This window comes from Porites lutea, chromosome 4 (assembly GCF_958299795.1).
Source record: "Porites lutea chromosome 4, jaPorLute2.1, whole genome shotgun sequence".
Taxonomy (NCBI): Eukaryota; Metazoa; Cnidaria; class Anthozoa; order Scleractinia; family Poritidae; genus Porites; species Porites lutea.
In genome coordinates this window covers 24146269-24163812 of record NC_133204.1, presented here as the reverse complement: position 1 = coordinate 24163812, position 17544 = coordinate 24146269, and the positions used below count along the sequence as shown (strand labels likewise).

General features: G+C 37.1%; 2 protein-coding genes across 3 annotated transcripts; one reads left to right on the top strand and one right to left on the bottom strand.

The window, feature by feature from the left end:
- Window positions 1-12602: 12602 nt before the first annotated feature.
- LOC140933012 (uncharacterized) lies at window positions 12603-14571 on the top strand. 2 transcript variants are annotated; one of them, XM_073382518.1, is made up of 4 exons: window positions 12603-13024; window positions 13184-13277; window positions 13506-13710; window positions 14227-14571. In XM_073382518.1, the coding sequence occupies exons 1-4, from the start codon at window positions 12686-12688 to the stop codon at window positions 14435-14437; spliced, it is 849 nt and encodes a 282-aa protein (XP_073238619.1). In that variant the 5' UTR covers window positions 12603-12685; the 3' UTR covers window positions 14438-14571. The 2 variants fall into 2 exon arrangements, with proteins under 2 accessions (XP_073238619.1, XP_073238618.1); XM_073382517.1 differs by having other exon boundaries at window positions 13184-13361.
- Window positions 14152-16235, bottom strand: LOC140933013 (uncharacterized). The gene is made up of 3 exons (XM_073382519.1): window positions 15686-16235; window positions 15201-15455; window positions 14152-14979 (listed from the first exon to the last, which is right to left on the bottom strand). Exons 1-3 carry the CDS (start codon window positions 15913-15915, stop codon window positions 14814-14816), a joined length of 651 nt encoding a protein of 216 aa, XP_073238620.1. The 5' UTR covers window positions 15916-16235; the 3' UTR covers window positions 14152-14813.
- Between the last annotated feature and the right edge of the window lie 1309 nt (window positions 16236-17544).

Here is a 17544-nt window from a genome sequence, read left to right as displayed (position 1 = left end):
CTTAGGTAAATTGTCATGTCCACAAAATTGAAATTGGAATATAGAGCAAGAGAAAGACAGAGGAAAAGAAAAAGTGGGCGGGAGCCAGCGAAGCTCAACGAGGAAAAGGGCGAGGGAGATTTTTAAAAAAAATTGTAGCGGCATTCACAAAATGAGAAGACCTATTGTTGTTTTTCACCGTTCTTACAATATTTTATATTTTGTTTGAACAAACTCGAAATATTATCGAGAGCTCCGCTTTTAGCCCTCGCTAAATCTATATATTAGCTTTCCAAAATAATGAATTCAAGATTTTGGCTGCCTTAAAGATTCTGGCTGACTTCAAGATTGTAGCTTTACGAAATCCTGAATTCAAGATTTTGGCTGACTTCAACATTTAAGCTTTCCAAAATCCTGACTTCTAAAATCGTGAACTCAGGATTTTGACTGACTTCAAGATTTTAGCTTTCCAAACTCCTGAAATTCAAGATTTTGGGCCACTTTAAGATCTTAGCTTTCCAAAATCCTGAATTCAAGATTTTGCCTGACTTGAAGATTTTGGCTGACTTCAAGATTTTAGATTCCCAAAATCCTGAATTTAAGTGTTTGGCTCACTTCAAGATTTTAGGTTCGCAAAATCCTCAATTCAAGATTCTGGCTGACATCAAGATTTTAGCCTCCAAAATCCTGCCTTCAAGATTTTGCCTCACTTCCAGATTTTAGGTATCCAAAATCCTGAACTCAAGATTTTGGCTCACTTAGAGATTTTAGCTTTCCAAGATAATGAATTCAAGATTTTGGCCGACTTGAAGATTTTGGCTGACTTCGAGATTTTAGATTTTCGAAATCCAGAATTTAAGTATTTGTCTCACTTCAAGATTATAGTTTGAAAAATCCTGAATTCAAGATTCTGGCTTACCTCAAGCTTTTCGCTTTCCAAAATCCTGCATTCAATATTTTGCCTCACTTCAAGATTTTAGGTTTTCAAAATCCTGAACTCAAGATTTTTGCTGACTTCAACATTTTAGGTTTCCAAAATCCTGAATTCAAGATTTTGGCTCACTTCAAGATTATAGCTTTCCAGAATAATTAATTCAAGATTTTTGCTGACTTAAAGATTCTGGCTGACTTCAAGATTTTTGCTTTCCAAAATCCTGAATTCATGAGTTTGGGTGACTTCAAGATTTTAGCTTTCCAAAATCCTGAACTCAGCATTTTGATTGACTTCAAGATTTTTCCTTTCCAAAATCCTGAATTCAAGATTTTGGCTCAGTTAGAGATTTCACTTCTCCAAAATAAGAATTCAAGATTTTGGCTGACTTCAAGATTTTAGATTCCCGAAATACTGAATTTGGCTCATTTCAAGATTTTAAGTTTGCAAAATCATGAATTCAAGATTCTGGCTGACTTCAAGATTTTAGCTTTTCCAAATCCTGCATTCATGATTTTGCCTCAGTTCAAGATTTTAGGTTTTCAAAATCCTGAACTCAAGATTTTGGCTGACTTGAAGATTTTAGCTTTCCAAAATCCTGAATTCAAGATCTTGGGTCACTTTAAGATTTAAGTTTTCGAAAATCCTGAATTCAAGATTTTTGCTCACTTTAAGACTTTAGCTTTCAAAGATAATCAATTCATGATTTTGGCTTAATTCAAGATTTTACCTTTCCAAAATCCTGAATTCAGGATTTTGGTTGACTTCATGATTTTGGCTTTCCAAAATCCTGAATTCAAGATTTTGGCTGATTTTAAGATTTTAGCTTTTCAAAACCCTGAATTCAACATTTTGGGTGACTTCAAAATTTTAGCTTTCCAAAATCCTGAAGTCAAGATTTTCGCTGACCTGAAGATTTAATCTTTCCAAAATCCTGAATTCAAGATTTTTGCTGACTTCAAGATTTTAGCTTTATAAAATACAAAGTTTACGATGCTCGCTGACTTTAATATGTTAGCTTTTCACAATCCTGAATTCAATACCTTGGCTCCATTCAAGATTTTAGTTTTCAAAAATAACAAATTCAAGATTTCGTTGGCTTAAGGATTTTAGGTTTTTAGAATAGTGAATTCACGATTTTGCCTGACTTCAAGAGTTTAGCTTTTCAAAATCCAAAATTCAGAATTTTGGCTCACTTCAACATTTTATGTTTCCAAAATCCTGAATTCAAGGTTCTGGCTGACTTCAAGATTTTAGCTTTCCAAAATGGTGCATTCAAGATTTTGCCTCACTTTAAGATTTTAGGTTTTCAAAATCTTGAACTCAAGATTTTGGCTGACTTCAAGATTTTAGCTTTCCAAAATCCTGAATTAGAGATCTTGGGTCACTTTAAGATTTAAGCTTTCGAAAATCCTGAATTCAAGATTTTTGCTCGCTTCAAGATTTTAGCTTTCCAAAATAATAAATTCAAGATTTTGGCTTAATTTAAGATTTTACCTTTCCGAAATCCCGCATTCAGGACTTTGGTTGACTTCATGATTTTAGCTTTCCGAAATTCCGAATTCAAGAATTTTGCGTACTTCAAGATCTTAGCTTTCCAAAATCCTGAATTCAAGATTTTGGCTCACGTCAAGATTTTATCTTTCAAAAATAGTGAATTCAAGATTTTGGCTGACTTCAACATTTTATGTTTCCAAAATCCTGAATTCAAGAATTTTGCGGACTCCAAGATCTTAGTTTCCAAAAATACTAAATTCAAGATTTCAGCTTATATTAAGATTTTAGCTTCCCAAGATTCTAAATTCAAGATTTTGACTGATTTCAAGATTTTAGCTTCCCAAGATTCTAAATTCAAGATTTTGACTGATTTCAAGATTTTACCTAACCAAAATGCAAGAGTTTGGCTGATTTCAAAATTTTTAGCTTTCTATAATCCTGGATTCAAGACTTTGGCTGACTTCAAGATTTAGCTTTCTAAAATCCTGAATTCAAGATTTTGACCGACTTCAAGATATTGGGTTTCCAAAATCCTGAATTCAAGATTTTGGCTGCCTTGTCGATTTTAGATTACCAAAATAATGGATTCAAGATTTTCGCTGACTTGAAGATTTAGGCTGACCTCAAGATTTTAGCTTCCCAAAATCCTGAATTCAAGATTTTGGCCGACTTCAAGATTTTAGCTTTCCAAGATACTGCATTTCGGATTTTGGCTGACTTAAAGATTTCGCCTGACTTTAAGATTTTAGCTTTCAGAAATCTTACATTTAAGAGCGGCTGTCTGTAATTATCGAGAATTAGCCATCATAACGGAAATTTGGAAATCTTTCATATTCAGCCAGAAAAACCCCTTGGGTCAAACTGTTTCGTAAATCAACAACGTTTCCAAAGAATTTTCTTTTTCGAGAAAACCGGCAAAAAGTGAAATGCTGCCCCACGCCATATAGTCGCCGGTCTAAAACCTTTGAATTATACCATTTTTAAAGCCATCGGGAAGAAAGAAGGTTCAAGGAAACAAGTTCATCTTTGGCAGGTAAGTAAGGCATCCCAGTTACAATACTATTTGGTAAAAACATTGCAAGATAATGAATGTTTTACCCGGTTAAAAAACGCCCGAAGATACCTATCTTCAGCACTTTCATAGACAATGACATTTTGCGAGACTTTGAAGGAAAAATCACGGCTTGGTACATGGAATTTTTCAAAGAACTATTATACCTCAGAAAAGCCCTACTGTTGCAGTACAACATATAAAAAATCCAGCCTGGGCAATTTAAATGCAACGCGCCGAGAGAGGTAAACGCGCCGTTCATTTTCGATGTTTTTCATAAAGTGCACGTTGAAAGCGTCACGCAACCGCGGGTAACACAAACTCCAAAAAAATAGTCCTGACTCACATTTTTTCGTGGTGATCAGGAAAAAATAGTCTTTAATTGTAAAATCGAAAGATTGATTCAGTCTTTTATTACTCTGGTATGAATTGACTAGTTAGAACGTTAGATGTGGGTGATAGCAATGAACAAGCTCTGACAGGTCAAACGGCCGTTTCCATAAATGTCAAGAATGCTGAGGAAAGTAAGGAGTCTAGTAACAAAATATGTATATTTTTGAAATTCAATTTACTTGATAGAAATGTTTTGAGTCGTGGGGTGTATTTTATATATAAAAATTGCTGGAAAGAAAACGGACTAAGATTCAGACAAACATTGAGTTGAAAAGGTAAGTAATATGAGTTTCTTAAACGAGCTGATTGAAAGATCAGGTGCCGTGTGAAATGCGTGTCAATCTTGGCATCTGTGAGGTATGTCTCTTGATTTCGTTGTTAACTAATTGAAAAAAAAGGCAATCAGTACAAAAAATATAGACCGATCTTAGGCTATGGCTACTTTATTAGGAAAGGAGAATTTTATTTAGAGAGGCGGAAGGAGAGTAGAGGCTGAGCAATTTCTTCCATTTTTTTCAGCCGCTCTTATTTGCAGAAGTTTTTTTTTTTTCGCGACAACTGTACACGTATATTCTTAGCCTTTTATCACAGCCCAAGCTTCATAAGTTTAGAGTCATCGACCTTAGTACCTCTAGCAACAGTTGTTGTATTATATTTTAATAAATGGAGTTAAACTCCATGGGTTATTAATTTAAAACTGGTTTCAGGTTCATTCAAAATCTGTAACTTCCCACAAGTTATAATTAGGCAAGCCTCTGTTACTTAACATTAACAATGGAACAACTGGCTTTCTCCGTTCTCGACTCAAATCTTTGTTGAAACAGAGGTGGAAATAACTGACCGGTTAGGCGCGATAAAGATTTTCCGGTCAAGCGCATTTTTGCCTGAACAAGAGCCAGTTACGTAGTCGCTTAATAATGATATTTAACGAACGTAGAGGAACGTTAAGAGGACTTTAAAATAAAACTTCTAAGCAAGAACGGAATAACAAGGGATTTACGGTACAAGCGGGGCGAAAATGAAAGAAGAATTTAGTGGAGGTGGACAGGGGGCTGGAGCTTGGGAGAATAAGGGGTGAGACCACTGGGAGGGGTTTGGGGGATGGGAGAGGAAAGGGCGTGTGATGGGAGTTCTAAAACGGTGGAAAGCGGGAGAAAAGGGGGGAAATTACCTAGCGATGCTTAAAATTTGCAATCGAAAAATGGCTAAATGACGGTAAAAATAAACGGTGAAAATTTGCCTCGACGTTTCGAAATGAAGGTTGCCAAGAAAAACTGGGGAGGAAAAAACTAAAAAGTAATAAATGCACGAAACAAAAATGGCTGGTAAGACGGCGAAACTAAACTCCTCATTGACAAGTACCGCTACAACAAAAACTACGGATACAAAGCTCTAAGAAGACAGGGCTAAACTTTTGTCATACGAACACTGGTCTACCGAAAAAGTGTATAAAAGACAGGGATGATACCGTACGAAAAAGATGGCAATTTTTGCTATTTATCAAAATAGAAGTTATTTTGCGCTCCTGGACACTTTAAAGAACAGGCATTGCTTAGACTCATTGCCAAAAACAAATTGGGTTGATCCAGGGCTTAACCTGGAAATCTTTTCATTGCAGATTTACGGAGATTCGGCAATGCGAGCGATATTATTTTATATCGGCAGGGAGGACCAAATTATGTCTATTCAACACTTTTTATTCGAATGGGATTCTGAAAAATATGAGCATTTCCTTTCTAACATTCCCGTTATACAAATCCCAGAAATAGGTGAGACTTACATAACGGTTTTCCCATGGTTCCTTGTGTACCGATTTTTTCTCCTTTTTTTCTTGTGCATGATTTTGTTTTTCTTTTTTGCTAACCCCTCCCCCCCCCCCCCCATCAACCCCCAGTTCCTAACCCCAAAATAAATGGCTGGCTCGTCCCATAACAAACATGTGAACGAGAAGGGACACCATTCGGAATGAATCATGATCATGAAATGTGATTTACAAATGAACGCTTTCTCCAACGATCGCTTTATCATGGCTAGAGACTTGATCGGAGTCATTATCCTCTCTTGGTTTTAGCGCATTCTCTCTTGGTTTTAGTCCCCTTCGTAGCCGCTCGGGCTAGAGTCACGCAATGCTCTCCGCCCTCTCGCGTGGACGTTTATCTTAAGCCCTGTCTACATTAAAAACGTAGACGTTTGAACGTGCTGTGTTGAATATTTTTGGTCCAGGCTGCACCGGTGTATTGGAAAACACTACATTTATTTGGTCAAAAATGGATAAACATGCAAAGTGTATATATTATTTTCTAAATGTTTTCTCTCAGATTAAAACGCAAACCTGATGTTTTCAAATTTACTCGCTTTGAAGCTGGAATATGCGATGAGCGTTTAACAGAAGTTCCGAGACTGTAAAACAGCCGGTCCATGTATGATTTTCGCACGTGCGTGGGCCTCATACGCTCATAAGACGTGGCAAATATCCTTTTCACCCTCGCTCCAGATGTTTCGTTTCAGAGTGGGTTCTTGATCTACTTAAAAAAAGGGCTGATTTACAGGCCAAAAAGTTCTATTTCTATGGTCGACAATTTATCCAGAACTTTGATACCTTTAACGGACTCCTAGAGTTAGTACCCTCTGGCATCAGTCCCTTTCTTGTCTTTTTTGACCTTCGATGAGATGATATCGTATTGAACACTTTGCTCCCTATGAAGTACTAGCTACAAAATAATTGTCACATACACACAATTGGCTATCAAATGGTTTACCCAAATGATCAAAACCCTAAAAACCTTGTTCTTTTTTATCTGCTACCATCTGTCCCCGAGGCAGCCTGCGGGAAAAGTCCAGAGCTTCGGGTCCTGAGGGCTGGAGGTATAGTGAGAGTGGGCAAATTAAAACTAACTTTTCATTGTTTTCTTTTGTGTGTGTGTGTGCCAGTGTGTGCGAAGTATTTCTGACCGCGTGAAACAATATGGCCGGTTGTTGTTGTTGTTGTTGTTGTTGTTGTTGTATTTTTAAGTGTGGGTATCCCGGTGTTTTTGTTGATGCAATGTAAGTCAGGTTCTCTACATTTTCTACATAAATCATTAAACGAAACAGCATATTTGCGTTCGACGGAAAGTCCCGGGTGGGAATTACGGCCTTTTCCATGTGCCCTACTGTGGGTAATAGACCGACAAGTGAGAGATAGATGGGAGAAAGGAACCATTCAGAGGCCGATGCTGTATTCATTGTAAAGGGTTGCAATGTTTTACTCAGGTACTGACGTACCTCAAATGGTTCCTCTGACTTCACTGATGATAAATTTGCCTGTAAAGTTCATAAGAGGAAACTTTGACTAATTTCTTGGCCGGTTAAATAGCGTATTTTATGAAGAGGTGAGTGCTCTTCAGTTGTTTGTTTTAACTATATTACTTTTTTTACGAACATTTTCTATCAATTCAACAATTGTTAATAAATTTAAAACATTTTGTAGACCAGTTGGGAAGGATGCATTAAGGGTGACCTTCTTCCTGGGTCAGTGACGCAACAGGACGAGCTTGCATTCATTGTAAACGGTTTATAATGAATGCAAGCTCTTTATACTGTTAAAAAAATAAATTAAGAAAGTAGTACCTTGGGTGGTGTCGATATCATTTGTCGACCGTTGTTGTTTGGTTTGCCAGACGCAGTTTTTCCCCATTTAAACTCTAACAGCTTCCAGCCCCTCAGTAACGGGTTTTTATCGAATGAAACAAACTTTCAGATGCACTTTATCGAAGATTCTTGATTTGAGATACTGTACATGTATTTTAAACATTCTGCTTTCGTTAAGCCAGTATGAAATTATGTCGGTATTGACACTGCAGTTGACCTTCTGCGCCGCGGTTTTCACTTATTCCATTTATACGTTAAAATTAAAAAAAACATAGAAGACTTAAATATTCATTAGATACTACATTGTAGAACATTATATTACATTATATTCATCTTCATTGAAAAACTGCATATTTGGACACATTAAATATAATTTCATGGAGTTTGTGTTACCCGCGGTTGCGTGACGCTTTCAACGTTTTATGAAAAAACATCGAAAATGAACTGCGCGTTGCTTTTTAATTGCCCAAGCTGGATTTTTTATATGTTGTACTACAACAATAGGGCTTTTTTGAGGTATAATAATTCTTCTAAAATTCCATGTACCAAGCCGTGATTTTTTCCTTCAAAGTTTTGCAAAATGTCATTGTTTATGAAAGTGCTGAAGATAGGAATCTTCGGGCGTTTTTTTATCCGAGTAAATTTTTCATTATCTTGCAATACTTTTACCAATTAGTATTGTAACTGGGATGCCTTACTTACCTGCCAAAGATGAACTTGTTTCCTTGAACCGTCTCTCTTCCCGATGGCTTTGAAAATGGTATAATTCAAAGGTTTTAGACCGGCGACTATATGGCGTGGGGCAGCATTTCACTTTTTGCCGGTTTTCTCGAAAAAGAAAATTCTTTGGAAACTTTGATTGTGATTTTCGATTTTCGTGATTTTCACCAAAGGGTTTCTCTGACTGAATATGAAGAATTTCGAAATTTCCGTTTTGACGGCAAATTCTCGATATTTACAGACAGGCTCTTTTAAGATTTTGGCTGACTTCACGATTTTAGCTTTCCAAAATCCTAAATTCAATATTTTCGCTGACCCTTAGATTTTGGCTGACTTCAAGATTTTTGCTTTCCAAAATCCTAAATTCGAGATTTTGCCCGACCTCAAAGTTTTAGCTTTCCAAAATCCTGAATTCAAGATTTTGGCTGACCTCAAGATTTAAGCTTTCCAAAATCCTAAATTCAAGATTTATTCTGACTTCAAGAATTTAGCTTAAAGATTTTGGCTGACTTCAATCTTTTAGCTTTTCAAAATCCTGAATTCAAGATTTTAGCTTTTCAAAATACTGAATTCAAGATATTGGCTCACTTCAAGATTTTAGCTTTCCAACATCCTCAATTCAAGATCTTGGGTCACTTTAACATTTAACCTTTACAAAATCCTCAATTCAAGATTTTTGCTCACTTCAAGATTTTAGCTTTCCAAAATAATCAATTCAAGATTTCGGCTTAATTCCAAAATCCTGAATTCAGGATTTAATTCAGGATTTTGGTTGACTTCATGATTTTACCTTTCCAAAATCCTGAATTGAAGATTTTGGTTCACTTTAAGATTTTAGCTTTCAAAAACCCTAAATTCAAGATTTTGGCTCACGTCAAGATTTTAGCTTTCGAAAATAGTGAGTTCAAGATTTCGGCTGACTTCAACATTTTTTATTTCCAAAATCCTGAATTCAAGAGTTTGGCTGACTTCAAGATTTAAGCTTTTTAAAATCCTGAATTCACGATTTTCGGCCACTTCAAGATTTTAGCTTTCCAAAGTCCTGTACTCAGGATTTTGATTGACTTTAAGATTTTAGCTTTCCAAAATCCTGAAATTCAAGATTTTGGGTCACTTAGAGATTTCAGTTTTCCAAAATACTGAATTCAAGATTTTGGCTGGATTCAAGATTTTCGCATTCAAAATCCTGAATTCAAGATTTTGCATGAATTTAGGATTTTAGCATTCCAAAATCCTGATTTCAACATTATGGCTGACCTCAAGATTTAAGCTTTTCAAAATCCTGAACGCAAGATTTTGACTGACTTCAAGATTTTAGCTTTCCAAAATACTGAATTCAAGATTTTGGCTGAATTCAAGATTTTCGCATTCAAAATCCTGAATTCAAGATTTTGCCTGAATTTAGGATTTTAGCATTCCAAAATCCTGATTTCAACATTTCGGCTGACTTCAAGATTTTCCCTTTCCTAAATCCTGAACTCAAGATTTTGGCTCACTTCAAGATTTAAGCTTTCCAGAATCCTGAATTCAAGATTTTGGATTACTTCAAGATTACAGTTTTCCAAAATAATAACTCAAGATTTAATTTGGTTCACTTAAGGATTCTGGCTGACTTCAAGATTGTACCTTTACCAGATCCTGAATTCAAGATTCTGGCTGACTTGAAGATTTAAGCTTTCCAATATCGTGAATTCACGATTTTGACCGCCTTCAAGATTTTAGCTTTCCAAAATCCTGAAATTCAAGATTTTGGGTCACTTTGAGAGTGGTTTCCAGAGAAAACAGGGCAAAATGTTAGAAATGTCAACGGAAGGGGGTCAACAGAATAAGTTCATACTAATATCATATATAGGTCTGGTGGAGTAATGGTCAAATATTTTAAACATAGGTTCTTCACTGCTCTTGTATTAGAGATACGAACATCACTTTATTCGACCCCCGGGGAAGCTTTTTTATAAGCAAATTTTCACCATTTTCTGAAACTCACAGAACCCTCAAAAATTAACGAGCGAAGTTTATTTTTTGTATGCGATACAACACATTACAGGACTACTTTCTAAAACCATAAGATTTGTTAAGTAGCCACGGACAAGACTAAACTTTTCTTATTTTATCTGACCTAAACTCAGTGTCTGCAAACGAGCAAAAAATCGGGCATTTTTGAATTGATCTACAGCGCACAACTAAAACGACAGAACAACTCTGACAGCAAAATTGCAGTCTACTATCATCCATGTAGCCAAAACATTAATAATCGCTTTGGGCCATTGAAACAGGAAGAAATAAGAAAACTCACATTTGTTATAGTCTCCAAGCTTTTTCCTGGAAACAGGCCGATCCCTTCGTTTTTGTTTTAAGTCCTCTTCGTGAATTTTCTTTCATAATTCGCTCTAAAATATGTTCAGCAGCTGGATGACATATGAAAAAGCTCGAAATACTGCCTAGGTTACATTTTGAAAGGGCAAAAAGTACTGAACGATAGGATGAAAGTAGAAAATAACAAAGCGACGCCATCTTGAAAATTCAGTACTCAGGACGGACTGGCACTAATAGCTGCGTTGTCCACAAGATGAGGAATTACCAAATAGATAAAAAAACAAAAACAAATTAACAAACAAACCGGCTTATCAGCGACCTACTACGGCCCTCTTTCTTCTTCAATCACTACTTATATAGTTAAATTTAGCTTGTTTGGTGTTGTTTTTCTTTGGCGGAGTGATAGGATGTGGTGAACAGGCGACCAATTGGCATTACTTTATTCAGTCTTCATTTACTCTCCATTCATTTCTTTTGAATCTTTATTATATCATCTATTTTTGCGTCACTCTTCAATCACAGTCCATGTCCGAAGGTCCACTCATCTCCTGTTCATGATTTCATGATGCAATTTTCAAAGTCCGAAAGGCTTCGCCTGAAGGGTACCTCTTTCAAGCATCAGGTGTAATAAAGGGTAGGAAAATCACAAGTTGCAGTATGAGAAAGGAGAAGAAAATCTTTCATTAAGTATTTTGAAGGGCCTTTTATTAAAATGCTTCGAAGAAACACGCCTTATGGCAATATCATTTACATGTTAATTCAGTTAAAGTGCTACTACGATCAAATTTGGGAATTTGTTTTTGATTACATATTTCGAAAATGTATGTAAAAGTGACTTACCGTGCCAAGTTTGGAGTCCAAATATGATCTGGAAGTGTCTTTACTTGCACGGCAATTTTCGTAAATGTCTTGCCGCCATTACTCGATTCAAAAAATGACTGGGAGTAGTATTTGAAGGAGTTGGGGCGAGATGTGACGTAAAACATCAACGCGGCAAAACAAGGCAAACAAACGTGGCTTATTTTGCATGCAGGACGAGATATTTTTGGAAGCTTTTGGAGGTTCTTTCTCTGCTTTTTTGACTTAAAGCGAAAGTATGCCTGGTAGACGTTGTGTTGTTCAGGACTGTTGAAACGTAAAGAACGATGAATTGGGGATTTCTATTCATAATTCTTTTGATTCGGGCAGCGTTAGATTAAAGTGGAAAAGGTTCGTGTCCATTCATCGGAAGGATTTCAACCCAGTGGGAAAATTTGCTGTGTGATTGGAGCATTTTACAAGGGATTGTTTTACGCTTGCTTTTCCGATGAAAGACATGAAAAGGAATTTAAAGAAGGGGACGTTTCCAACCATTTGGAAAAAATCCTTTCAAACACTATCAAAGCGGAGTCGACGATCGGTGAGTGAAATTACAATGTATTTGCGCTGTGCTTATCACCATTATATTTTTTTCCCATTTACCTGTGACATGATTTTTTCTGGCATCGTTGTTCAATATTCGTGTAATGAATGCTCTGACTATTTGGACTTCCCATATTGTTGCATGTGTTTTCATACTTTTCTACTTTCTTCTCATAGTTATAGTAAAACGGGCATTTGCGCTGAGTGGACGTGAAGTCAATTCCCCAATTCCCAGACCTTTCCACTCGAGCGTAAAATTTAGAAAAAGTGAAGCTACATAGAAATCCGGCTCTCTATTTTTTGAGAGATTATTTGGCTGTTATTTTGAGATTTGACAGTACTCCTAACTTCCCTCCAAGAAATCTTACTGCAAATTAAGAGTTACACGCGAGTCTTTTAAAACGACCAAAAATGGACTTGGTCTAATTTCTACATTCTACAAGTTCAGTTACTGTTTGCGGGGTTTTTTTTTGGTTTGTATTTTAATTCTATTTTCACTGTCTGCAAATGATGCATACATTTTAAGGCAAAGATGTGGTTAAACCTTGCTTCCATTTCTAGTTTTGAAAACATCGACATAAAGCTCAAATTTTAACTTGTTTTGAGGGGGAGATATAAAAAATGGTCGTACCTATTTTCATTTGTAGCTACTAAATGAAATTCTGGCTGGTCAAACTACTAATGAGGATACATAGGAAGAAGACAATCCTGAAGAAGAGGTGATCTCTTTGAAAGGAAGTTCTGCACCTGAGGAGAGTGCTGACACTATGGGGGCTCCCAATCTCAACCCTGAGGAGTCTCCAGAAGTCGAGGGTGTTCTGAATACAAGTCAGGGTTCTTTGCTTGAGGTAAATCCTGAAAAGGAGGGCTGCATCCCTGAGGTTGAGACGGGTGAGATAAGTGTTGATGCTGAGATGGCTTCAGAGGTCCTAGGTACTCCTGGTGATAAGACAGCTCTCGAGAGCCAAAGGATTTCAGGCACTGATGAGGTTACTGAGACCATGCATATCCTGGAGGCTCAGGGAATCGAAAAAGTGCAGGATGTGGATGAAGTTATGCAGATTGATGAATCATTAAAGATTCCTGAACTTGAACAGGTTTCTATGGTAGGCGCATAACTCTAATTAATGTTTATTTGCATCTTTGTATTATCATAACAATGGAAAACTACATGTGCAGTTATTTTACAACAATACTAAAACACAAAAATTCTAAAGTCTTGTTATTACAGCCTGTATTAATGTTGAAAGTTTGTTTTTTTGTAGGATACTCCAACTGGACATGCTGGGAATTGCACAACATGCAAAACCCTGAGGAGTGAGGTGACTCAGTTAAGGGGCAAAGTCACAAGACTAAAGAGTAAGTTAATCTCCAATCAAGATCAGTGGTTTGAAACCTTTAAGAGCATACAAGAGCCGAAGCAGTTGCTGATGGTGAATGCTGGTGAGTCAACAATAATTGATGTTGATGAGTCATATAGGCATAACTGCCTATCTTTATATTTTTATTATATTTTATCAATATTTGATTATTTAATAATAATTAAAGTTTAATGGTGATAGAATTTTTTAATTCCATTTGTTTAAGCTATTCAAACTGATCCATGGCCAGTAACAAATGAGACAGAGTTAGGGCTGGAGGATGAATCAGAAGGTGAGCAGGAAATGCAGGACGACGCGTATGAGGAGTTTGAGTGTGATGAAGACCCTACATGGAGTCCTGAAGAAATCGAAGATGCATATAAAAAACTAAAGGAAGATGATGACTTGGTGAAGACTCATCAGAACCCAAGGTACAAAGATGCAAAATTTATTGCATTTTAACATCTTAGCTCTAAGTATCCTCTGGGAAGTGATTTAGGCCTAAAACTAACTTCCAGTAGGAGAGGATCTATTTAGAAACAAGAGTACATGAAATTTGTTTTTTAATTTACTCAGATAAGAATTGCAAAAAAAAAAAGAAGAAGAAGAGGCATAGCCAGCCCATAGACTGGAAGTCCCAGGCCTAAAAATGTTTGGTTTGTCCACTCAACCACTTGTAATAAATTATGCATCGTTGGGGTGGGCTAGATAGCTTAAGGGCTCAAAGTTGTCATGTGTGCAATCAACAGAATTATTATAAAAAAGCATTTTTCAGGATGTATGTGAGAATAAAATCCCAACCCACAATTATCCAGGTTTACAACAAGTTGAAAAACTGGCAACACCCTGAGAAAAACAATAAAAAATGATAATCATTTTTTTATTGTTATTTTATTATTTCAGATGCTATGATTAAATGAGTATTTCCTTTCAATCATTTTTTACAGGTTGGATCTACAAGGAAAAAACATTCGAGAGGAACCGAGGGGAATTGTTTTCCTTTCCAAACTTCTTCTTTTGTTTCAGTTCTGCCACTTGTGCTTCTTTTCAATACCCAAACTTTCTGTATCACAGACAGGTACCTTGTTAACCGTAGAAAGTTTCTGCAGAAACTGTAGCCAGACAAAAAAGTCTGGAAGAGTCAACCAGACCTGCTAGGAAAGTTTCCAGCAGGTAACCTGCTTTTAAGTTTTGCAGTGCTCTGTGAGCTGAGTGAAAAGAAAGAAACGATACATTAAAACTGTAATTAAATTCAAGCTGAATTCGATTTAATTTATATTACTTGTGTACATGAAAATTGGAGCAACATCAGAATTCCTAGCCACTAAACTTGAGTTTAACTGAATACTAGAAGAACAGGGCTTCACACAGTGGGCAAGTTTGTCATTTAACAAAAAGCGAGTAAGTGGCTGAGAATTCTGAAGTTTGGCCCATAAAATTAAGTGCTTACGGACAAGTATTCAAGCAACTACTGTAGGTCCTTCTTGGCCCCAATGGCATACATGACACTATTCAAGAACAGACAGTGCATTTATTATTCATTTTCGTCATCTTCGAATCTACAATAATGGCCATTTTGACTCGGAAATTGTTTCCTGATTTTATTGTAGGCACAACAGGGCAAGGGGTATCGCCTGGAACTACCAATAAAACTCCACAACAGTCTTGTAAATTGGGGATAGGCCACAGACCTCAGGAATCTTGTTAGAGAAATGAGATCACTGTTAATTCAAGGAGGGATTGGATGGAGATAAATAAATACTCCTTTTAAAAATAAGCAGTTGGGGCAATAAAGCCATTTAGAAAATAAAAAATGTGATTCTATGAGTTCAGTCCACGGCGATAAGCTCAGATGTATCAATTATTCAATGCTATGTAAGGTTCGATCGTTCCGATACAAAGTCAACAAAACCCCAATTACTCATCATCACTTTTGTTGCTTCGCCCACGAACAGTTGTGTACGACTTTCCAGCTCGCGTTTTTAGGCCCAGTGCAGCCACTTCTAATACGTGGCGGTTTAAGCAGACGCTTTCAAACCCTGGATGGAAGGTTATGCATACGGTCCGGTCTCCAATGGCTTCTTCCATGACCTCTTCGCAGCGATCGATCTCTTTGCAGCAAATGCACTCCTGCGCTTTTGTAACAAGGCTGACAGAGCAGTTCGAGCACGAACACCTGCAAAATAATGTGAAGAATTCGTCAAACACAAGAAAAATACGTCTGTATAAAATTATTAATTGTCTGACCTCTTCAATAAAACTATCGCATAAAATCAGGACTACAGCTAATCACACAGCAACGAAATTGTAAACTTAAACAAAACACATAGTCGCGTTCGTCACGCGAACGATTTAACAACGGGTATGTTGAAAATAAAAATATAAATCTACATTCCATGATAATACCATTCATTCGCTGGCACCTCTCCCGAATATCTTCGTTGAAACTGTTGTTCCTCTTCTTCTTCGCGATGAACTCTTTCGTTGTAGTCCGCGGCTTCTTCCTCGGTAGCAAGGGGTTCGCAACTGTCGTTGTACGGCGCAAATTCAGACAATTCCCCAATCACTTCGTCAGCTGTAAAACTTTCTAGATCACTTTCAGATGTGCAGGAAGAGGAATCCGACGGAGATGACATCTTAAACGTCTTGTTAAAAGGCTCTAGACTCACAAACTTTTCCCAAATGCGAATCTTTTGGTTGATGTTTCTACGTCACAGTGCATAAATCACGTGGTCAAACGCACGACCGCTTTGCGGAGATCTCGCGGGCTATTGTTTTGCGAACTTTGTAATGGCGGACGGTATGTACGCACTTTTCAGTGGGAAATTTCCAGCCCCCGTACGCAAGTATCGTTCCAATTTTTCGCTATTTGTATAATTTTGAACATATACAAAAGATTTATGTTAAAAAAACTCGGAAACAAAAACAAAAATTTTCGTCGTAGTAGCACTTTAAAGGTTACACGAAAATGACCGGAATACCCCCTTTCTTATCTATTTATTCTCACGAAGCAGATAAATGAAAAGGGTACAACTTTTCAACGGAAGATACACGAAAGGGGTACCTTTTGTCAAAAATAGTTTTTATAAGGGTAAGGGACTGGACCTCAGAGCAAAGCCTCTCTGAGCAAAGCTTTATTGAATAGCCTCCCCTCCCCTTCTTCCTAGTGCTTTTCACAAGCTGCTCGGCAAATTTTTGGCAACTTTTAGTATTTCGAGCAACTTTCTTTTGTTTCTAGCAACTTTTTGCATACTTTCTGATTAATTTCTCTTACTATTTTTCTTCCAATTCTCAGATATCTGAGCCGCTTTTAGTGCTTAAATTGGCCTTGCTTCCATATTGTACAGTGTTTTAGTAGACAATTTATGAATTTCCTATGAAAAAGGAGCCAGATCCTCACCCCTTGGGGACCTTGGGGGCAGATGATAGGCGCAAGATGCAGCCGGGCTGCTAGGTCAGAGGTTTTTTCGAACAAAATTCAAAATGGCGGACGTCGATTCACACTTGACTGACACGAGTGTCTGAGGTGAAGAAAGTCATTCAACAATTTTAATTGCTGATACTAGAATTTTTACAAGATTAATATTAATATTGATGTGTAGTCTTTACTCATACATTTTTTGGTTTTAATTGTGGTTTACAGGCTCCTGATGGCAGACAGAGTTATCCAGCAACGCTAATTACGCTGCGAAATTGCACAAAATATGCCATGTCGTGTGAATCGCGCGCGCATTTTTTGCAACAGCGCCGTGGAAAGGATTAACAAACGAAATGGCGTTGGAAATTACCTCCGTAGGAGGTGAATAAATCCCGTTTCTGTCGTCATTGCCTCCTCTAAATTTAAGGCAAGACCTTGACAATTTCTCTAAATGTGAAGACTGCTTATGTTTAACACCGTAGTGAGAGTGTTTTTGACAAATCCAGTGACCAAGAGATGTAGGAGATGTTAATTCTTTCACGGCTACACCAGTAAACAAAAAGGAACCTAGTGGCTGTAAACTTCCAGGTGTACGACTTCTATCAATGATCAATTTGATGGAAAAGGTACCAACTCGAGTTAACACTCAGACCCCTTTTACAAATTTTTGAAAGGCCAAAAACTTGCACCGATCCGCCTTTTCTTTACATGCGACCCGCGGAACCGTGAAGTTTTTGAGCTGCAGACAGTACTGCAATCTGTAAGAGAATTTGCACGTTCCCTCTAAACGGGTTGCACAGGTAAAAAATGCGTTCGGACCCGTAGCGTTTATCTTGTGGAGACCGTG